Genomic DNA, 23,925 nt, shown 5'->3' with positions numbered 1-23,925 from the left:
CAAACAAGGTTGTATCATCTGCATTTTGCAGGTTGTTAATGAGTCTTCCTCCAATCCTAATGCCACATTTTCCTTCATATAACCCAGCTTCTCAGATTATTTGCTCAACATATAGGTTGAATAAGTATGGTAAAAGAATACAACCCTGTCACACACCTTTATTGATTTTAAACCATTCAGTGTTCCCATGTTCTGCTCGAACAACTGCCTCTTGGTCCATGTATAGATTCCTCATGAGCACAATTAAGTGTTGTGGAATACTCATACCTCACAATGTTGCCCATAGCGTGTCATGATCCACACAATCAAATGCCTTTGCAAAGTCAATAAAGCACAGGTAAACATCTTTCTGGTATTCTCTGCTTTCAGTCAAGATCCATCAGATATCAGCAAGGATATCCCTCATTCCACGGCCTCTTCTGAATCCGGCTTGAACCTCTGGGAGTTCTCTGTCAATGTATGTTTGCAGTTGTTTCTGTATTACCTTTAGTAAAACTTTACTCCCATGGGATATCAAAAATATTGTCCAATGATTTCTGTATTCCGTTGGGTTACTTCTCTTTGGAATGGGCACAGATGTGAATCTCTTCCAATCAGTTGGCCAGAAAGTTGTCTTCCAAATTTCTTGGCATAGATGAGTGAGGATCTCCAATGCCACCTCACTTTCTTGAAAGATTTCAATTTTTATTCCATCAATTCCTGGTGCCTTGTTCTTAGCCAATTCCTTCAATGCACCTTGGACTTCTTCCATCAATATCATTGGCTCTCGATCATATGCTACCTCTTGAAACGGTTGAACATTAACCATTTCCTTTTGATACAGTGACTCTGTGTATTCCTTCCATCTTCTTTTGATGCTTTCTGCATCATTCAATAATTTGCCTAGTAACGAAAATCAAGGCTTGAATATTTTCTTCAGTTCCCCTAGCTTGAGAAATGCTGAACATGTTCTTTCTTTTTGGTTATCTAACTCCAGATCTTTGCACATTTTGTTGCAATATTTGACTTTGTCTTCTTGCAATGACCTTTGAAATTTTCTGTTCAGCTCTTGTAGCTCCTCATTTTTTCCATTTGTGTTAACATCTCTACACTGGAGAGCAAGTTTCAGTGTCTCTTCTGACGTCCATTTTGATCTTTTCCTTCTTTCTTGTCTTCTCAATGACTTTTTGCTTTCTTCATGTATGATGTTCTTGATGTCATCCCACAACTCTTCTGGTCTTCAGTCTTCAGTGTTTAATGTATAAAATTTGTTGTTCAGATGATCTCTAAATTCAGGTGGGATATATTCAAGGTCACATTTCAGTTCTTGTGGACCTCTGTTCATTTTCTTCAGTTTCATTTTGAATTTGCATATGAACAATTGATGGTCTGTTCTACAATCTGCCCTGGCCTTGTTTTGACTGATGATATGGAGATTTTTCCATCATCTCTTTCCACAGATGTAGTCAATTTGTTTCTGTGTATTCCATCTGGCAAGGTCCATGTGTGTAATCATCTCTTATGCTGTCTAAAGAAAGTATTTGATATGAACAAATCATTGATTTTGCAGAATTCTATCATGTGATCTCCAGCATCATTTCTATCACATATTTTCCAACTACTGATCCTTCCTCTTTGCTCCCAACCTTTGCATTCCAATCGCCAGTAATGATCAATACATCTTGATTGCACGTTTGATCAATTTCAAATTGAAGAAGTTGGTAGAATTCTTCTATTTCATCCTCACTGGCTTTAGTGGTTGGTGTGTAAATTTGAATAATAGTGGTATTAACTGGTCTTCCCTGTAGGCACATGGATATTATCTTACCACAGACAGCGTTGTATCTCATGACTGATCTGGATATGTTCTTTTTGATGATGAACGCAACACCATTCCTCTTCAATTTGTCATTCCCAGCATAGTAAACCATGTGGCTGTCAGATTCAAAATGGCCAATACCAGTCCATTTCAGTTCACTAATGCCTAAGATATCGATGTTTATGCATTCCATTTCAAGTTTGACAATTTCCAATTTTCTTAGATTCATATTTTGTACATTCCATGCTCTGATTATTCTAAATGGCATATAAATAAATATATGAAAAGTTGCTTGTCTTCATTAGGCATCAAAAAATGTAAATGAAACATACAGTGATATCTCACTACATAGTAGTGGTTATGAATCGGGCTGCGAACCGCAACATCAGCAGTTCAAAAAACTACCAGCTGTTCCGTAGGAGAAAGATGAGGTTTTCTGCTCCTGTAAAGATTTACAGCCTCAGAAACCCAGTACAGGGTCGCTATGAATCAGAACCGACTCCACAGCACATAACAACAACAACCCACCAAAATAGTCAAAATGAAAAATCCAAAAAATATATCAATTTATAAAGATTTAGAGCAACTGGAACTTTCAAATACAGCTGGCACCAGAGTAAAATGGTACAATCACTTATGGAGTCCTGGTGTGGTGCTGTGGGTTAAGGTGCTGGACTGCAAAGTCGGTTTGATCCACAAGATCAGCAGTTCAAGCTCACCAGTTGCTTCTTAAAAACCCCATACATGGTCACTATGGATTGGAACTGACTAAATGGCACTTAACGAGAACAAAAATTGTAGTATATACACAGTAAAATATTAAAGAGTAATGAAAATGAATGAACCACATCTGCAACGTATGGATGAATCTTACAAGCATGATAATGAGCACATGAAGTATGGGCTGTAAAATTATTCATACAGAACTCAAAGGCAGATAGAAGTAATTCACAGTGCTAAAATCTAGGATAATGATTATCCTTGGGGCTCAGGGTCTGGAAGACCTAAGGGTATACTCTAGAGGGTTGGCAATGTTCTATTAGTTCATATAGGTAGTTGTCTCACATCATGTTCCTGATAATTTGTGTGCTTTTCTTAGGTAGGTTACACTTTAACAAAAAGACTTTTTATATTAACAAAAAAAAAAAAAGTTAGTCTTCATTACTAAGCAAAACCTGTTTTCACAGAACTGTATCTAAGGTAGGAACTAATCCATTAATATAGTAAATGGATTCCAAAAAAATTAGATATTATAAAACAAAGATACGTACAATAATATTTTGCTAAATGTAAATAGTGGGTATCTCTAGATTATGGATGATATTTATTTTCTTTCTACTTTATGTATTGTTTCATTTCTCTATGGTAATCACGAGCTACTTGTCATTGTAGAAAATACAAGTTGTTAAAACAAAATTTGATTATGATAAGTTAGGATAAGATAATGAGGAGAATGTTGGCAAGCAAATACATCCACTAACTATGCCCAAAACAAACCCTGGAAGGGCTCTGTGTCATGGCTTCTATCAAACCTCCAGAAGTCGTGGAGGGTTAGAGAAACCGGGGTGTGATATGAGCCAGAAAGGGCTCAAGGTCATCTGCACAGAGGGAAAGCCAAAGCTAGAGGGAGAGCCAAGGCTTTCTTTATCCTGACTGGGAAGTCTAGACCCACTATGGGGCCAGGTCTCCAGCTCTTGGGCTCTGGAAAGGTAAGTCCCGGGCACCAACAACTCACCCCACCCAGAAGTGGTTGCTTTCTGCCAGCTCCACTCCTAATCTATGAGTCAGTTTCACCCAAGTTCCCCCTTCCCCAGATCTGTATTTACTGAATGTAATTTTTTCTGCTCTGTGTATGATGATACCACTCAAACTCACCATGCAGCAGCTGCTCTGCATCCTCCATTCCTGGTGGCTAGTCCATCTGGTTACAGTTCCAACTGAAAGATGGGCTCATTCTCTCCCTTTCATCAAGGAAAACACTGTGCCATTTAATCAGCCTGATTTTCCCATCTATGAATCAGAGGAAGATAACTAGAAAACTCCCCATTCAGGTTTATTATGGAGGGTGGAAAATAATACCCTAACCACAAAATACAAGAAATGAGCTGTGAATCCAACAGAGATAAAATTTCTGGACAGTTGTGTTATCTTCTTCTTGTACTATAAATTTCCTTATAAGGCAAATGTGTCAAACTTGTGAAAAGTACTAGCACAAGGGCTGTCTCACTAATTGCTGTTGTTTTTGTTTGCTTTGTTTTGTTTTCATATTTTTATTTAATAAAGGTTTCTATAGGGATCCTGGTATGGTGCTGCAGGATGAGCACTGAATTTCTAACAGCAAGCTTGGCTGTTCAAATCCACCGGGTGGCTGCGTTGGAATTGACTTGACGGCACTTTTAAAAATGATTTTGTAGCAATACTTTTTTTCTAAAGTATTTTTTTTCTTTTTTACTTTGTATTGTGAATTGAGTGAAGGTTAACAAAAAGGTTTACTTTCAACCAATCATACGTTTTGTTTCATCTAAATGATTATAATCCTCTCCCTACAACAACAGTTAATTCTGCTTTCTCGCTGTGGCTTCCCTTTTACATCTTATTTTTCACAAATCATCAAAGCAAAAATATTTGATGTACATATATAAAACAAAAATATACATATTCATTTAAAGGTCCAAAGGGCACAATTAGCAAGCCAGCCTCCTGCCCACAGGCACACACAGCCTTACTAGGTCCATGGTCCTAGAGCTTACAGCTGCTCTATCTCTTCATGGCATCGCCTCTGCCACAGTCTCTGCTGTTGCTGCTTTTTCTAAGTGGGATTTCACGCTCCACTCATGCACTTCCTTCTTGATGGTCCTGGGATCCTCTGTTCCTGCAATGAAAGATTATCAACTCTACCTTTTTAGGTACACATCTTCTATAATTACAGTTGTGATCATCTCAGTTAATCCTGCTCACAATTGAAACATAAAATCCTATCACCATCATCCTCCATCCCCTTTTACCAGATCCATCTGGAAAAGAGGAAAATTATTCCGTGGGGATTCTACATTGCCCTCCTCATTCTGAAACTAAGCACACTCATGAAAGCTTATAAACCAGCCACTTCATGCCTTCGTAGCCACCCCCATTTTTTATTTGTTGTTGTTGTTAAGTGCCGTCGAGTCGATTCCGACCCATAGCGATCCTGTATAGGGTTTCCAAGGAGCAGCTGGTGAGCTTGAACCACCAACCTTGCAGTTCAAACGGTTTTACAGTCTGGTGCATTAACCCATAGCGCCACACCAGGACCCCATTTTTGATAGCCAGTGTTTAATTGTTGTTGTTGTTGTTATGTGCTGTCAAGTTGGTTTCAACCCATAACGACCCTGTATAGGATTTCTGAGGAGCAGCTGGTGAGCTTGAAACACAGACCTTGCAGTTCACACAGCTTTGCAGTCTGGCGCATTAACCCACAATGCCACAATGTTTAATTAGCTTATGTGTGTTGAGCACTTATGTATTACCTAACCTGATGTGTTACTGTGGGATAGTGCACTGGACCGCAAGGTTAGTTTGAAATACAAGGTCGGTGGTTCAATTTCACAGCCACCTTAGAAACCCTATACAGGCTTGAGATGAATTGGAACCAACTCGGAGTCACTTAACAACAACACTCTTCACAACAAACTGATATAACTGGTTCTCCTTAATCTTTGTAATTAGGTGCCATGCAGTAGGTTTAGACTCATAGTGACCTTGTGCACAACAGAATGAAATACTGCCTGGTCATGCACCATCTTCACAATTGTTATTTTTTAGCCCAGTGCTGCTGCCACTGTGTCAATCCATCTCATTTAAGGTCTTCCTCTTTTTCACTGACCCTCCACTTTACCAAGTGTGATGTCCTTCTCCAGGGGAATGGTCCATCCTGACAACATGCCCAAAGTATGACAGACGAAGTCTTACCATCTGGCTTCTAAGAAGCATTCTATTCTAGCTATATTTCTTCCAACACGGATTTGTTTGTTCTTCTGGCAGTCCCTGTTACTTTTACTATTCTTTTCCAACACCATAATTCAAATGTGTCAATTCTTGTACAATCATCTTTATTCATTGTCCAATTGTCACATGCACATGAGACTATTAACAATACCACGGCTTGGGTCAGGCGCACCTTAGTCCTCAAACTGACATCTTTTCTGTTTAATACTCTAAAGAAGTCTTCTGCAGCAGTTTGCCTAATGTAATACGTTGTTTGATTTCTTGACTTCTTAATGCTAAGATGGAAAGATGCTGAGAACCAGTAACAAGAATAGCAAAGAAAACTTCATTATGGAAGTGAAGTTTGAAACGTGATCTGAAAAACACATGAGAGTTTGCCAGGTGAATGAACAGCAACAAAGGAATTGGTTTGTAAACGTTCTGAGTAGTTGGGGTGGGAAGGAGGTTATTGGTTTTGATCCGGGTCGTCCTGATACCCCACAGGTAAAGTTTCTAGCCATTTCATTCTCTCCGGTACAAGAAACTGAAAATCCACATGACTTGCACAGAAGACAAAGTTCTCAAGAAATTAGGGTAGTCAGTGTGATTCTAGGGAGAGAAAGTCACTGTAGAAATTACAAAGACTGGCAGATACCCCGCCCTAGACTCTTAGAATGACATGCAGATGAAGAATTCCCTTAGGTCCTCGAGAAGAAACGCACGTCTGATTCAGAGCCTTTTCCTTTATCCTAAATACGAAGAAATGAGAGAAATAGAAACGACGGGCGTAGCAGGGAAGGAAATTCGCAAAACCTTAGTTCTTTTCGCATCGCTGACTGCGCATGCGCGCGCGCCGCTCCGGAAACAGAAGTGCAAATGCCAAGAGGTCAGGTTTGGTTTTCAAGATGGCGGCCTTCAGTGTGCTGGTGTTTGGATGTGGGCGGCTGCTCCGGGGGTTTCTGGTGGGCCCGGCCACAACAAGCTGGGCCAGGTCTACAACTCGCGGATTCCGAGAAGGTGAGTCCCGGGTCCCGACGACCTCCCTTGAGGTTAAGGAGAAGAGTAGCGGCGGTTGTCTCTCGCCAGTCCCTGTTCGCCCCGCCCTCCTTTTCCTTTGCTTGGTTCTGAAACGTTGGAGATGTTGGTGCCCTGGGGGTACTGAAAAACTGTACTAACCCTGGGGCTGTCAGCTTGACTGCCCGCCCCTTGTGAATGTCCTCACGAGGGAGAAAGGGATAGGAAGAAAGGCTTGCTTAGACTGTAAGAGCAGAAGAAAAAATTTTCCAAGGGTTAAGAAAATTTTCGATAAGGGTTTGCAAGTTAATTCTCCATTCCGTTTTCCTCGAACTGCTTCCTCCTTCTTTAAAGAATTACTGGAACGTCCTTTCCATTTTGTCTACTGAATATGCTGTGATCTAACAGCGGCTTCTTCTGTCCTTGCCTATAGTTTCTCTGACAGGTGGAGGTCACAGTGGAAAGTCCTTTGAATAGCTGAAACAGAGGCAAATACTGGGTGGTGGTTCTGCTTTTCAGAAAGGCGACCTGATTCCAGCACCAACTGAGAGCATACTGAAGGCCAAGAACTGAGAAAGAATTCTGATGGAAGAGAAAATACAACCTTTTTTAAGACACGCTTAGATGATAATGTATACGCTCCAATAAATGCAGCTTAAGCAATTACATGATCAAGCACAGGGAAAATTCTGTTACCAGAAACGTTTAGAAGATTTTGTAAAGGGGTGCATCTTGAGAAGGTTGTAAAAGAATGAAATCCGAGGAAGCGTGAAACGGTCTTTGAAACATAGCCTACCTTTGTGTATTGCTAGGAGCAAAAGGGAACCCTGATGTGGTGCTATAGAATAAGCACTGGACTGCTTAACCCAAGGTCGGCAGTTCAAACCCACCAGCTGCTCCTTAGAATCCCTATACAGGGTCACTATGAGTCAGAACAGACTCTGGCCCTTTACAACAAGAACAGGAGAAAGAGGAATCGTTGTATAGCACTATAGGATAAATACTGGACTGCTAACCATAAGGTTTGCAGTTCAAACTCACCAGCCACTAATTAAGGATATAGTTGAAGAAATGAAAACAGAAAATATGTTTGAAGAATTGAGATATGAAGGAGAGCGATAACATATACTAGAAAGAGCAGCGAGGTGCAAACACTGCCTGCTTAACATTTGATAATGTCAATAAGGAAAGACAAGAATGAAGTGTTTCATCTATTTCCATGCTGCAAAATAGGTATATGGCCATGTTTTTGAAGGTGTCTACCAAATGTCAAACAGTGGCTACAGTTTGCATACACTGTGAAATTCAAAGTGGAAAACAGTTCCCTGCTGTGTTCTCTGATAAGCAAGAACAGTTTTTTTTGTTTTTTTTTTTATGATAGGAATGCTTAAGCTTAGGCTTAAAAGAACTTTTTAGTTGGAAAGTGTATGAAATGATGAGCTACTTAACCAGCTGGGTCTCTGAAGTTCAACTTTAAATACTTAGGTTGTAAGCTTTTCTATAGGAGCTCTGGTAGCGTAGTGGTTACGAATCGAGCTACTGACTTCAGAGTCAGCAGTTCGAAACTACCAGCTGTTCCATGGGAGAAAGATGAGGCTTTCTGCTCCTGTAAAGATTTACAGCCTCAGAAAACCTGTACAGGGTCACTATGAGTTGGAACCGACTCCATGGCACATAACAACCAACCACCACCAAGCTTTTATATCTTATTTCAGACCAAACATCTGTTAGACTGCCATGAATGTGATGTTACATAAAGCCGTGTATCATCTTCTATACTCTACTTGAGAACCACCTTGTCTGCAGAACCTTTAAATGAGAAAAATTTACTTTGGATATTCTACCCATATTTGGTAAGGCATATAGTATTGCATGGTGCTATTGTTAAGTGCTGTCAAGTCATTTCTAACTTATAGTGGTCCTGTGAGAAGCAGCTGGTCAATTTGAACCACCAATCTTGTGATTAGCAATCCGTGCCTATCCTACAGCACCACACCAGAACCCCAAAGTATTGCATATCTATGACTAATTTTGCACTCTTGTCAGTTGGTATATTTGTCACTCAAGTAATATTGGTAAAAGCAGACCAACCTGGAGTGGCTAGAAGAACAGAAGATACCTACAGGAAAAATATAAAACAACATAGGCAGAGCGACTGTTACTACAAGAACAAGCAACATGCTTACCCAGGAAACATCAAGGCAAGCGGTCGGGTCCCCTCAGTGCAAACCCCCTTCCAAGACTAAGACTCAATGGGAATACACGCTGTGATTGGTGACCACGCTGAACACCAATAAAGGGAAGTGAGGGGAAAACAGCAATGAAGCGGTGAGCTAAGCCCTACAACATTCAATAGATTTCTGTGAACCTGGGTGAAGACCTGGTTGGCCAGCAGTGTGGTAAGACCTGGGGACTCTTGGGCCCAGAGTCAGTGACATAGCCACAGAGGACTAGAGCGGAGAGTGAAGTGTCCAGCTGATAAGAGAGGGCATATGCATAAGAACACCCATACTCACAGATAATACCCACTTGTCCTGGCTTCAATGACTGGATGATCAGAGCTCAACCAGAAGTAAAAAGAAGAGGGAAAAAAAAAAAAAGTATTCTCATACAATTTGATGAACTTGACCTACACCTCTGGAAGCAGTAACTCAAAAGAGGGAACAAGTCCTTACAGCAAGAATCATTCCCACCCCCTCCACACACAGAGTAGACAGGGATGGGCAACTGGGACATTGGCTACCCAAAATGGGGGGTGGGAGGCTACAAAGGCAAGAAGTGACTGGATTACAAGCTTTCAAGAGGGAACCTAGATCCAGAGGGCTTGGAGGAAGGTAGAATCTCCAGTGAGTAGTATTCAATCTGTCTAGGTGGGGCTTATGCAATGAAATACAGATGGGTCTCTTGTGATACAATAGTAATAATTGTTATCAGGACTGATTGTGAGGGTTGGGAATGTAAAGGTAGACGTTTTATAGCAAGGAGGGGAGTGATTAACTTTTCAGTCTAGGAGCGGAGGTCCCTAGGACCATCAAGGGAGAAGAGCAGAGACCGGGACCCTACCCAGAGAAACAGTGATGCCTGAAATGGAGGCAGAGATGATGACGTGGAGCGATGGAGCAGCTGGAGACTTTAGGTCCAGAGAGGGAGAGCAACCGTGTGCTGAAGACTTGAGGGGCACGGGGGAAGGATTGCATGGAGGGGATTGTAAGCATGGCAATGAGACGATATACGATAGAATGAATGTAAAACCAATGTTCTCCCATGTAAACTAGCACATAATTCACAATAAAACATTTAAAAACAAAAAAGTAATATTGGTAAGTTGTGAGAGGAAAGCTGGTTCTCTTGATAAAAATATTTAAGTATCCTATTTTCAAAGTGTTAGGTAATATTACTTAATTTTAGTCAAAGTTCTTGAAGACCGAGCACCAGTATCCTGCCTGGAAGGCCTTTCAGTCCAAACTCACAGTTCTTAACTGAAGGCAGTGTCTGGAGGTATTTTGGTACTACTAGCATCTGGTGGGTAAAAGCCAGGGATGCTGCTAAACATCTTACAGTGCACAGACAGCCCCCACAGCAAAGAACTATCTGACCCAAAGTGTTAGTTATGCCGTCATTGAGAAACCTTCGTCTCTCAAGATTACAAATGAGGGACACCCACCAAAGTAAAAAAAAAAAAGGCTATTAAGATTATGGAAGAAGCAAGACTGAACAGAACTAAACTGGAAATTTTAATTCAGTAAATACCTGCTACAAGCACTGTGCTAGGTTTTTTCATATATATGTATTCAGTGTTGTTAGTAATCCTTAAAAGTAGATATCACTGACTTCAGTTTGACAAATGAGAAAATCAGACCCAGAGAAGTTCAGTAGCTTGCCCGACATCGCATAGCTAGTAAGTGATGGTGATAGTGGTTGTGTGCCACCATGTCATTTCTGACTCATGGTGGTTTCGGAGGCTGTAAATTTTGTTCCACAGAGTAACTGAAAGATTTGAACTACTAATCTTGCGGTTAGCAGTCCAGCTCATAATCCTTTACGCTACCAAGATTCCTTCAGATAGTAAGTAGTGGAGTTGAAAGTAAAAGCAGCACTCTTCCTTCTCCCCCAGTAACTTCACTGTGATACCCTGGGAAAGAACCTCCATATTGTCCCCTCCTTGCCCTCGTGCTAAAGACCACTTAATTGCCTCTATTGTTGATGCTACCAGACCTTGCAAAAATTGCTTAGACCTGGTTCCTGCCTTGTTTTTCTTAGAACCCTTATGAAAGAAATGTATTCAAAATAAGAAAAATAAATGATTATCTGATTTAACAGTAAAGCTGGATCAGGGACAGCAGAGTATGTTGAGTAAACCTAAGGGATTTTGCTTCATCTCTTCCTGTTAGCTAAGGAAGCACTAGCATCTCAGATAAGAATATGCCAGGTAGGGTGGTCAGCCCTATGGCTAAAAACTTTGAGAAAGAAGGAAGTGAGTTGAGGGCTTTAAATCATTCAAGACATATACTCCAGAATAACCTGCTAATGGAAAGACACTTTTGTGCACAATAAGCTACAATGCTGTAAGCCATGCTGTCTGTTTCAAATACCAGCAGAGCCCCATGATAGACAGTTTAAGATAGACTAGGAAGAAAGGGTTGGTGTTCTCCTTCTGAAAATTAGACCATAAAAACCCTATGGATCACATCAGAGTATTGTCCAGTACAGTACTGGAGGTTGGTGGTTCAAGTTCACCCAGAAACACCTCAGAAGAGAATCCTAGAGATCTGCTTCCAAAACATCACAGCCTTGAAAACCCTAGGAGCATTTCCACCTGGTACACATGGGGCCACCGTGAGTCAGAATCAGCTCTACAACACCTAACAGCCTATTGCTGGAAGAGGAGACTTGCAGGTTGGAAAGCACTCAAACTACATGGGCACCTCCAGCAAACGCAGGCATATCAGTGATCATGGGGATGGTGCAGGACCGGACAGTGTTTCATTCTATTGTACGTGGGGTCGCCACGTAAGTCAGAGCCAACTGGACAGCAGTTTGCAATAGCTTGCTACTGGAAAGAGACTTCTATACCAATAATACTCCTAATTCTGAATTATAGTGGAGAGGGACATTTCCTCGGAGGACCAAAGGAAAAGGATGTTGTTGTTGTTGTTAAGTGCTGTTTAGTCGGTTCCGACCCATAGCGACCCTGTACAGGGTTTCCGAGGGTGTAAATCTTTACGGGAGTAGAAAGCCTCATCTTTCTCCCGCGGAGCGGCTGGTAGTTTCAAACCGCTGACCTTAAGGTTCGCAGCCCGATTCGTAACCACTACGCTACCAGAGCTCCTTAAAGGAAAAGGATTGTTGTTGTTGTTGTTAAGTGCCATCGAGTCGGGTCCGACCCATAGCGACCCTGTACAGGGTAGAGGCAGGTAAAAAGGAAAGTGTTCATGGAAGACCTAAAAACTGGGATAGAATTAAACATGAACTAAAAGGAGTCCTGGCATGGCGCTGTAGGATAAACATTGGACTACTAGCCTCAAGGTTGGTGATTCAAACCACCCAGCTGCACCTGGAAACCCCATGTTGTTAAGCGCTGTTGAATTGGTTCCAATTCGTAGTGACCCTGTATAGGGTTTCCGAGGAGCAGCTGGTGGGTTTGAACTGCTGATATGTGTTGGAACTGACTCAGTGGCACTTAACAACAAAGGGAACAATGCTGGCAGAGTTTGAGAAAAGTAGTCAGTAGTCAGAAACAGACACGTCACCTCTCCATCCCCACCTTCACCTCTCACCTGCAACCCTACACAAGACTTGGTGCCATCTTCTGTTCATTCTTCTGCCACTCCATTACTCCATTCCTTCCTCTTGGTTTCCATAGTCCTTTCCAGAGACCTGTTCTCTGGGCACTTCCTGCAGCAGCACATCCTATTCCTGACCACTCGTCTTTCTTTGCTTCCTCTGTTATGAAGCAGTTGGGTCTTTCTACCACTACAGTTCATTGTGTCTGTGTTTATGTGACCATGAAGATCATGAGTTCACCACAATCACACCACAATGCTGTTTGCTCCAGAGCCTAGTAATTCAGTTTTCTTGGATTCTATCCTAGGGCAGTATTTACTGAAGTACTCAAAGGACCTCTTTACAAGGCATGGAGTTTATTATAGTCAGCTTCCCAGGGTTGTTTTAGTTTTCCTTCTTCCTCCAGGGCAAAGACTGTCTTCCAGTTCAACTCTAACTCTTCACTGAAGGCAGAGTGAGGTTCTCTTCTCGGTTGGTGCCCAGCAAACGTGTTGCCTCCTTTGGGACAGATTATTTGATATGTATGACAAGTGTCTGTCTTGAAAGAGTTTGGCCCTTAGTTCTGGTTTGTAAATCTTCCTCCTGTCTTTCCTTAGTTTAAAGTCTCAGATGCAAGAGTGCTAAACAAGTTTTCCACTAGTGGCTGTAGCTCAGAATCTAGCTTCTCCTTGCCACCACCACCACCCCTCACTTGACTGAGAAATAAATGGTGGAGAGGCCAGGGATAGAGTGGATCTCAGGTTTTGTTTGGTTTTGACATGTTTTTGTATGCACACTGAAAATCAATACTATCCTGATTGCTATCTCCTGTTTTCAGAGCCAGAGAATCCACCAGGGCCACCCCCCTTCCACAGAGACACCACCCTGATCAATCTCAGTCTCTAGTGAGTTCTCCTGTCAGGCCCTCTAATTTAACCAATTGTTTCTATGAGATAAGCATCTGCCAATTGTTTTACCCATTGGCTTATAGTAAGAGGATTCACTGGCTCAGAGTTGTTGTGTGGGGAGTTTGTGAACAGTGGAGCTTGCCATGGACTTTGATCTCTCTTCCAGAGCCCAGTGGATGACTTCAGGGTTTGGTTCTTTGCCGGGAGTGATGTGTGCTTTGTTATACTTGTTTACCTCATGGTTAGGACCCAAGTGCCTCCACCAAGAGGGGAACCACATGTTTATCCTCTCTGTTTGGGGCATTGTTCTTGTGCTGACTCAGTGGGACCAGAGTGCGGCCTCCTGTATCATTTCCTGTTGTAATGCTCAGAAACCTCCTCCCTCCCTGGTGGTTATGTTCAGGTTTGGTCACCCTCAGTCCCTCTCCCAGCTTGAGTTCTGCAGATTGGCAGTTTCCAGAAAGTTTGTCCGACTGCTCTCCCAAATTTGTAGGCCATGTCTTCAGATTGCAGACTGACACATTGCAGTGATGGATCCTCCCCAGCTGCACTGGCTGCTAGACTGAGGACCAAGCTAAGTCTCACTCACATCCCGTTCTTGGGCTAGTCTGTTCAGTAAAAGTAGATCCGTGTGTGGGGTGAGGCATTTCTTTTCTATGGAGAAATATAGTTTGTCTTTGAATTGATGAGTGGCTACAGTGTTCTCTGAAGAAAGCCCCAGGGCTTTTCTGATCCTTGTTACTCCTTTGTGGGCTGGGGGTTGGACCTGAAGGAACCCTCAGGTTGGTTGGTTTGGAGTAATGAGTCTTTATGAATGGCCTTGCCCAGAAAACAAACAGGAAACTATGCCAGGTGTCTGTGTCCAATTTGGTGTTGGTCACAGAGCTCAGTGATCACAGATGCTGTCATGGGCCTCCAGTTAGGTTAGACTTGCCTCACTCTTTTTCCTTAGATGTTCTGCTTTTTTTTATTTTTAATTGCAAAAACAGTACGTGTATATTTTAGAGACTTTAGAAAATACAGATAGGAAGACTAAACTAAAGACATTAAAATCACCTACTGATACCACATAAAACAAAAAGACATTAAAATCACCTACTGACACCACATACAGGAGAAGTAACCTGAACCAACAATGTGGCTTCAAGGGCCTGTGATTCTCCTGAAGTCTTCACATCATTATGCTCAGGGATGTTTCTCTAAAGACAAGTCCATAGCTTTTGTGGGGTTATCAAAGCTAAGAGCCAGGACCTCTTTATCACTTTCTCATCAGTTCTATTTTTGCCTTTGCCAGACCTGAGTAAAACTGAATTCTAGTGGCCCAGCTGACATTAAAATATGGTGTCAGGATTTGGGGAGACAGTTTGCAAGCTAGCTACTCGGGCCTAAGTCCTCTGTTACTGTAATTAACACCAGGAGAGGGCCATGACAATGTTTGTTCCTAAAATTAAACTTGAAACTCGTTGTTCCTTATTAAATGGCTGACCTCATTTTTCCTCTTTATCTTTGTAGTGGTGGAGATTCAAGAAGGGAAGACGACTATAGTAAGTACGGCCGAGTTGGCCACTCCTAACCTCTTTAACACTTGGAGCTGCCTGGCTGCTCCTCTGAGGAAGGGATGGTGACCCAAACTGGACTCCTGGCCCCATAACCATCTCCCTCTGTGACCATAAATCAAACAGTCCTTTCTCTAGCTGTGTGCTCTAGTGCAGTTAATCAGGAACTGTCACTGGGCCTGGACTGTGGCATTCGTTACTTGATTCAAGTGGCCTTTGGATGCTAGGGTCTCAGAGGCCTTTGCTGATGTGTTCTTTGGTCGGTGATAAATCAGTTTCCCAAAGGAGAAACTAAGGCAATGGAAGACCCCAAGAGCTAGAGGAAGTTGATCCCAGGCTAGGACCCTGGCCTCTGTTCCTTTACCTTCTGCCAAGAATGACTAAGCTTCTCCTTGAAGTGATGCAGTTGGAAGGTGAAACCCTCGGGTTCCCTGGCTGGTCTATTGACAAGAAGCCCACCCCCTGCCCCTTTCTCTCATTGAGTCCTTCTTACTTCCCTTCCTCGAGGAGTCATGGGGCCTGGATTATCCTACAATCCTTAAAAGACAGTGGCATTTTCACATGGTCTTGTATGCCTCCAAGGAATCCTCAGCTACTCCACTGAGCGCTCAGAAGCCTCTAGCTGCTATCCCAAGCAGGGATTTAATCCTTTTGGCTGCCAGCCAAGTTAGTCCTCCCCAAGGCAGTCTTATCCCCAGGGCAGGCTCAGAGGGTTCCCTCCTTGGGTCTTCCCCAGAATACTCCCTCAGCCTTTTCACTACTTAGCCTCAAAACACTTCTCTCGTCTTGAGGACCTAAACTCCATGCTGGAGGAAAGAGATCTTCCTATATGGTGGGAGTCTGCTGTTTGTAGAATGGGCTCCGGGACAGTGTGGCACTGTGGAAGCCCCAGGAGAAGAGATGAGCACCCTTCCTTGCCCAGAGAGGTGCTGCCATGGTTGACCCTGAGTGTTAATCTCTGGGGGTCTCATTGTGCCTACCTCACTAGGTTGTGGGAATTTAATGAGATGATACTTGTGAGCTGTTATTAGTACAGAGCCAGATACAAGGGGACTTCACAAAGTTTGTGGAAAACATTCATTATCTTTCCATTCCATTTTTCCACAAACTTCAAAATAACCTCTCATATGTAATGGGAAGTCAGAAACCTATGTAAACCCTCTCTCCAAGCCCTGCCACGCATCTGCACATTTTCTCTATCCCGCGAGTCACTCTGGTTGCTGTGGAGAAGGGTAGGTGGAGGCGCCATGCCCAGCCAGCCCTGCTCTCCCAGTGGACAGTGGTGCTTCCCAGCCACACTCCATAGCCCACAGCTTCAATCAGCAGGGCCTGCTAAGCTCCCCCTCTTGCCAAGGCTTTGGCACGGGAGACAGAGACTACCGGCCAGCAACAACAGGGCGGTCCTTTCGCCTGTGGCCTCAGCAGGGTTTGAAGAGTGGCATCCAGAATGATAGAAGCCAGAACAGGACTGGATCTTCCCATTGGTAAAACAAACAAACAACAAAACACACAGAGATGTCTCCTCGTCCATATGGATACTGCTTGTACAGGCATAGACCAAGGTTTTCCCACCTTGGCACTATTGGCATTTAGGACTAGATAAGTCTTTGTTGTGGAGACAGTCTTGGTCAACACCCGCTCACTACATGCCAGTAGCAAACCACCATCCTGTCTCAGTCATCGCAATAATAATGAAAACTGTCTGCAGGCATTGCCAAATGTCCCCTGAGGAGCAAAATCGCTAGGATTGAGAGTGACAATCCCGCATATACAGGTCTCTCTAAGGCTCTTAAAACTAAAGTGCAGTTTCATCTGAGGAGATTCTTTGAACCCTCTGGGCCTTTGCCATTTGAAACTTGATACTAGATACCTGTATTAGATACCTGTATTATTTTTCCAGAGATGGAAGGGGAAGAAATCTTAATGTTTGGCACATGTTTTTGTTTTATAATTTTAAGGAATAAAAGGTAGTATTTAGCTAATGCAGCAAATCCTCCCTCTTGCCACCAAGATTAAGTTCAGACTGTTTCCACTATGCCTACAGTCCACTAACCCATAGCCCCGTGGCCATCCAGGCCCACATCAGTTTAGGCAAGAGACCTAAACCCACAAGACCCCCGGAGATGAACTCTCACCAGCATTTCCACTATTTGGGGGTTTGTTCAGAATACACTGGCCCTCCCCTTCACTGGTTTGCTTTCTATCCTCCTAGATCGAAGGCCACATCACCGGGACTCCCAAGGAGAGTCCAAATCCCCCAAACCCCTCTGGCCAGTGCCCAATCTGTCGTTGGAACCTGAAGCACAAGTATAACTATGAGGTGAGTGTGCATGTCTCAGAGCTTGTCTCCCTGGATAGTTTGAGCCGTGTTCTCCTTTAGCCACTGATGCATGTTGGGGAGCCACCAAAGACAGAAGCATTTCATCCAGGGCTTCTCAGTCCTCACTACCTGTTACAGTCACAAGGGAGCTGTCACAGAAATGCTTAAGCCCCACCCCTGGAGATTGATACATTGGTCTGGGGTGGAGCCTGGGCTCCTTGTTTTATAGAACTTCTCCAGTCATTCTAACTTGCAGCCAGAATGGAAAGCCACTTTGAAATCCCAGGGTATTGCAAATGCTTAAGCACTCAACTTCTAAACTGCAGGGTTAGAATTCAAACTCACTCCCAGAAGCACTCAGAAGAAAGGCTTGGCGGTCTCCTGAAGAAATCAGCCATTGAAAAGCCTGTGGAGTGCAATTCTGCCTGACACACACAAGGTCACCATGAATTACAATCGACCTGAGAATTTTTTTACTCTATTTTATTTTTGATTTGGGGGGCAGAGATACTGTTTTTGTTTTGTTGTAATTCGGCAGTTTGGTTACTGACCCTGTAACCCATCCTTTCTGGGGCTGTGTTCTCAAAGGGATGGAATCTTGATTTGGGGTTGACTTTTTCCCATTACAGTGAGAAAGGATGTATTTGAAGAGACTCTTAGTCCTTGCTGTGGTCTAAGAACACATGGTTGTCTCTCCATACTGGAGCAACAAAGACTCCTGATTGTTCTGGCTTTCCTAGAATTGCTGTTTCCCCGGGAAGTAGAGGATAGTGAATGACTGCCATAAGTGACATGCTTGGAGTGCACACATGTGTCAGGCACTTTGTGGGTACTTGCATGCCTTCATTTACTTCGTTTGTCCAACAGCCCTATGAATTGGCGGCTTTTTCCAACCTCTTTTGTAGATGTGGACATGTGAGGCATGAAGAGGTTGGTTCATTTGCCTTGATTCACCCAGTTAGTTGGCATCAGAGCTGGGGTACAGACTCCAGAAATAAAAAGCCCAAGCAAAGCAGCCCCCACATTGCTGGCTCCTCTGTACATCTTCTGGATACAGGGAGGGCCTGGGGAAAAAGTAAAGCGTAGAGAAATCCATGCTTGTTCTCCTGAGTTCTCATTGGTGACATCGTTGTTGTTAAGGGCCATCAAGTTGGTTCCAACTCATCGTGCTCCTAGATAGGGTTTCTGAGGAGCGGCTGGTGAGTTTGAACTGCCTACCTTGCAGTCCCGTGTTTATCCTACAGTGCCACACCAGGACTTCTGGATGTTGACATTAAGCACCCTGTCTTTGGGTTTCAGGTGATTCCAGCTCTGGGCCAGTTTGACCTGCAGTGTGTCCCTGGTCCACCCTGTGGAATGGGATGACTAAGGACCTCTAGCGATTCTGGCTAGGCAGGAAGAGCAGGAGGGGCCATGTGCCCCTGGAATCCGAACAGAATGACCCAGTTAATCTCCTGAGCCTGGGAGCCTTGGCTTCACGCCATCTGTGGGCAGGGATGAAGGGTCTTCTGCTCCATCCCAGGGTCCTTCTGCTGATGACCGACCGCCTGGAGTGAAAGAAAGCTTAGAGGCAACAGGATATAGTTCATAGGCTTCTATGGTATAGAAGTGAGCAGGGTTGGGGCATACTTGGAATTGAGGTGGCCAATGGGGATGTGAGTCCCCACCTGGCCAGCCACCATGAGCCACTCTACCTACCAGCCGTTTCCAGGAAACGTATTGGGCACTGTTTATCCATCAAAAGAAATCTAATCCCCTCCAAGGTAAAGGCTAAAGTTGTTTTTCCTTTTACCCCTTTCCACTCAGAGCACCATTAGCCTGAGCTGCATAAAACTGTCAGCTTGCTTGGCAGCCCAAAGTGGGGGCTGGGGCTGTGAGCACCGTTTATAGTTGTTGTTATGTGCCATGGAGTTGGTTCCAACTCATAGCGACCCTGTTACAGGGTTTCTGCAGAAAGCCTCATCTTTCTTCCGCGGAACAGCTGGTAGTTTCGAACTGCTGACCTTGCGGTTTGCAGTCCGATTCATAACCACTATGCTTGCTACAAGAGCTCCTTAGCCCTGGATGAATCCAATCCAAGTTCTTTTCATCAGATTCTGAAGAGTACAGGGGTGGGAATCGGGGGCCTGGGTCCCTCAGGAGCTGTCCAGTGATTAAAACAAATCTGCGGTTAGCTGGCGAGGCTCCTCCAGGGCAGTAAGTCAGCTTCATGAAACAGGACTGCTGAGATGGCCTGCCAGGCTCCTGGGGGTGAGTGGGTGGGGGTGGAGTGGGGAGTTTTCTTTAACCCCCTCAGTACTTTTAAGGCATGTTTAAAGAATGTGAGAGTTAGGAGGAAGGTGGTCTCTTATCTTGATTCTGACTCAATTCATTCTTGACTCCTGTAAAGCAGCCTGGTGGGAATATGATGGTCCAATGGAAGGCCAAGAACCATACACATCTCTCCTGAGATAGGAGGTGAAACCTACTGTCTTTCTTCATAACACTGTTCCCTTCCTTCTCCATGAGTAGGCCTGCCAAGCACTTGGGAGGGATGAGCAGAAGGTGCAGGGGCTGTCTGCATGTGCTCTGGCCTGTGGTGTGTAGTCTTTGGGGACTGAAATGATGCAGGGTGTCCCTCTTGGGGAAATTTATGACATGCCCTTTACCCCACCCAAGGAGATTAATTCAGCCTTCCTTCCCTCACCGGGAAAGATACTGCAGGTGCGGAACAGATTGTTAACACTTCTTGAGGAGTTTCTTTTTGCTAACCCAGTCTGTCAAAAGATTGTCTCATGATCTGGCACAGAAAATCTTAGTGCTAGTGGCATTTAACTCTTGTTAGGGTGGAGGTGGCAGACCCAGGCACACAGCTCTGCTTGAAGGGCTTGGTCCCAGGTACATGCCCAAGAGAGATGCCAGCACCTTTCAGAACTGAGATGCAGATGCCTCCCTTGGAAACCAAGCTGTCCTTCATCCCCACCTTCAGAATCCAGCCCAGGTGACCCTGGACTCTTTCTATTCTCTGCTTGTTTTCTCTTTCCACTAGGATGTCCTGCTGCTAAGTCAGTTCATCCGGCCACACGGAGGCATGTTACCCCGAAGGATCACAGGTCTGTGCCAGGAAGAGCACCGCAAAATTGAGGAGTGTGTGAAGATGGCCCACCGGGCAGGTAGGAGCCCCCTTGGGGCTGAGGGCAGCAAAGGGCTGAAGGACCCATCTCCCCACCAGCTGTCCCTCATAAAAGAGAAGTCGACACCCAGAGTCTTGAAATGAGACTCACCCCACCTGCTCATCCCTTGACTTTCCTTCTAGCCCCTTAAGAGTGCTGTGGGAATTGAAGGCCATCCTTTTCCCCACTCTTCCCTTCCCCACAGGTCTGTTCCCAAACCACAGGCCTCAGCTTCCTGAAGGGTTTGTTCCCAAGAGCAAACCCCAGCTCAACCGGTAAGCACACCCCGGTGTCAACAGCCTGAGTGTTCTGTGGGCTCACAGCTCCTCTCCCTGCATTCCGCGGAGAAGCCATTTGCGAGAGCTAGGCACCACTCAGGAAAACTGGAGTATTCTTGGCCACTCAGTTCATTTCTCTTCAGCTGAGCATCCCGCCCCCATCCGTCCAACACTGCTGCAGCTCATACTACACACTCTGTCACCCGCCCTGCTGGCCTCTGCCTCTGTCTCCCTCCCTCCCCACTAAGCCACTCAGCACAGGGCAAAGAGGGTAAGCAGGCCTGCTCTGCCGATTGGGTGTTAGAAAGTGCTAACCCGCTGTTGATGACATCACGTTGGGTTGCTCTGGGGATGTCAGAGCACTTGTACAAACTTTTAGTATCCCAGCTCTCTCTGGTACTTGGTTTCCAAAAGGATAGAATGAGGTCTTAGAGATGGGAGTTCTGGGGCAGGGCTGCCGTACACTACTATGCAAGTCATGCATGCAACAGCTTCAGGGCGGCATTCATGGAGCTGCACAGATAACAACCTACACAGCGGCTCGCGGCGGCCTGGAAGTCCTGAGGAGAAGGCCCACAGACCCTGGAAACAATCACAGTCTGCGCTCTAGCCTACAGATGGCCCCTCGAGAGGGAGCAGATTCCAATCTAACATTCGGGCAGCCATCAGATTTGCATTCACACACTCCTAGATCTTTAATGTCCTTGAGATATTGAATATAGATCCACATCTATAAAGCTGATTTGGGGATTTCTTCTTGTTCCCCTGTACCAGTAGTCTCTGGTTCCGTTGGCCATTCCCAGTCAGGAGAGAGGAAGATGAAACTGTTCTCTGTAGGAACCAAAGACGAAGCAAAGCCAAACACCCTGCCTCCAGCAAGCTAGCCACCTAGGTCCCTAAGTATAGAGGGGTGAGGCCAAGTGGGTACCAGCCACACACTGCTGAACTGGGGCTATAGGAGGTGAAATGCTGGGCCTTCACTAAGGCCTCACCAGCACCCTGGCCTTGTGCCCACCTCCACCTGCACCTCCCACATTGCCAGCTGGGCCATCTGCCAGCAGCCCTGGAAGAGCAGGACATATTAACCTCTTCCTGTCTCTCCCATTTGTGATGTGGACCATTTGGGGTTGAATGCTCCGCCCCCCAAGTCTTTACAGCAGGCAAGGCTGAGGATACAATCCATCCCCGCCTTCAGGCCTTTGAAGCAAGGCCAGGCGCCCTCCCATGCATCTGGTGTCCTTTAACGTGACATGGGATTGATGACGTGTGGGGGCTCTTGGGTTGCAAAGGCCATCCTCGGGGAGGGTAGTCCAGGCTCTGAGGGAGATTGATTCTTTTGTGATTCTACCCGGAGGTCCTTGAGTTGTCATGCACTGGCTCAGGCTCATCCGGGTTGTGCTGTCCTGCGCGCCCCTCCTCCCTGCCCCCTGCAGGAGAGGTAGGAAGGACACAGGGTGCTTTCTAGAGCTGGGTGTTCCCAGACAGCCAACTAGAGGTCCCCAGCCAGCCCACCTCCTGCCTGCTGGTTGCTCCTTGTGGCATAGGCATTGGGCTAAAGTTAGCTGGAGCCTAGATTCCCTCTGGGACATGGGGCAGAGAAAGGCTCGAGAGCCTAGGCAGCTTCAGAACCTGCTTGGACCCTTGAATCCCACACCCCATCTTCACTTGGCCCCATTGAAGGCTGGGTGATGCCAGCTAAGGTGCTTCCCGGGTCTTCCCTTCCAGTGCCTCAACTGGCCTGCTGTCCTTGCACTACCAGTTAGAGAAAGCTGTATCTGGGCCTGTGCACTCCACAGACGGGCCCCTGTTGGACATTGAGATCCACACCAGGAGGCCTCCCCTCCTGCCTAGCCACACTTGATGAGCAGGCCAGCACCTCCTGAGGCTTCTTTGCAGAGCTGTGCCCTCTGCACAGGCCTGAGGAGTTGAGATAGGGCCCAGGGAACTCAACTGTAGGAATTAACACTCATCTTTCTTTTTTCAAATGGGAAAAACTCTCATTTGAGGGTCTGCAAGGCAACTGGATTGAGCCCCAACCTAGTGTGGCTACAAGGGAAGATGACTGGCCTTTGCTGAGCTTACGGGGCAAAGGATGGGCCGGCCTCTGGACAGCATCCAGGTTTCACTCTGGACCGAATAAAACCCAATCCCAGCCGGCATGAGCCACTTTTCCAGGAACTATCAGGGCCTGACCATCCCCAAAGGAGGCCAAAGTACCATGGGTGTCAGCCATCTTCCCTGCCCCCCTTCTGCTTACAGGAACCTTCCTGGACTAGGTCTGTACTCATGAGCCTCCACCCCTTGGCTTCTATCGTGGGTTGAGTGAGGGTCAGGGGTCCTACACAGGTTACAGCTACCCAGGGGAGAACCCCAAAGACTGGGGAGCCTGGGGCTGAGTGAGCCAAGTGGGGAAGAGCAGAGGGCTCCTCCAGGCCTGACATCAGTTTCTCCTCTCCCCACGGCCAGGCCAGAGGGAATGCTCTGCTCTGCAGCAGCTCTTCTCCTGCCTCCTCCCACAACACACAGCAACACTGACCACTCAAAAGATCAAGGAAGCGCGTGGCCCTGGGCTGCCTGTCGGCCCTGACCCCAGCTACACACACTTGTGGCCGCAAAAGCTCTCAGTGGTTACTCCAGGAAATGCCCCTACCCTTGGAGAAAGGGTTTGCTTGCTTGGCCAGCTGCTGCTTAAACCCAAAGAGGCAGTGCCCTACTCTCCCCATTCCAGCATGGGTCCCGACCTCACCCCTCCTTGTCCCTCCTCCACAGGTACCTGACCCGGTGGTCTCCCAGGTCCGTCAGACCCATCTACAATAAAGGCCACCGCTGGAATAAAGTGCGCATGGCTGTAGGGTCACCCCTGCTGAAGGACAATGTCTCCTACTCAAGAAGACCTTTGGTGCTCAATCACTGACTGAGAGCTTCTGGGCTTCCTGAGGACTTGGCCCAGGCCCTACAGCACCTCCACTGAGCCAGCGCTCAGCCTCTCCTGGACTTGAGGCCACATGGGCATGCGTCCTCAGCCTGCCCACCAGGCTGTGGGACCCTAGGCAGCTGCTGGGCTACGCTCAGGGCTGGGGAACAGTTTTGCCAGAGAAATGTTATAAACCAGGTTTATGTGTTTACCCAGTGGGTATGTGTCAATGCTTGGGCTTTGGTCCTGTTTATAGCTG

General features: G+C 45.6%; 1 protein-coding gene across 1 annotated transcript; it reads left to right on the top strand.

Annotated features, from left to right (window-relative positions):
- Positions 1-6,666: 6,666 nt before the first annotated feature.
- Positions 6,667-23,690, top strand: MRPS18A (mitochondrial ribosomal protein S18A). The gene is made up of 6 exons (XM_006860502.1): positions 6,667-6,778; positions 14,959-14,990; positions 17,215-17,322; positions 20,351-20,474; positions 20,680-20,749; positions 23,522-23,690. The coding sequence occupies exons 1-6, from the start codon at positions 6,667-6,669 to the stop codon at positions 23,664-23,666; spliced, it is 591 nt and encodes a 196-aa protein (XP_006860564.1). The 3' UTR covers positions 23,667-23,690.
- The last annotated feature ends 235 nt before the right edge of the window (positions 23,691-23,925 follow it).

Source organism: Chrysochloris asiatica, unplaced genomic scaffold (genome assembly GCF_000296735.1).
Source record: "Chrysochloris asiatica unplaced genomic scaffold, ChrAsi1.0 scaffold00038, whole genome shotgun sequence".
Lineage (NCBI taxonomy): Eukaryota > Metazoa > Chordata > Mammalia > Afrosoricida > Chrysochloridae > Chrysochloris > Chrysochloris asiatica.
The sequence above is the reverse complement of the archived record's forward strand: the minus strand, read 5'-3'. Positions and strand labels throughout refer to the sequence as shown.

Excerpts from the sequence above, each read along its gene's own strand:
- MRPS18A (XM_006860502.1), top strand. The coding sequence starts at position 6,667 with ATGGCGGCCTTCAGTGTGCTGGTGTTTGGATGTGGGCGGCTGCTCCGG. Across the intron at positions 14,991-17,214 it reads AAGAAGGGAAGACGACTATA|ATCGAAGGCCACATCACCGG; the intron begins GTAAGTACGGCC and ends CTATCCTCCTAG. Across the intron at positions 20,475-20,679 it reads GAAGATGGCCCACCGGGCAG|GTCTGTTCCCAAACCACAGG; the intron begins GTAGGAGCCCCC and ends CCTTCCCCACAG.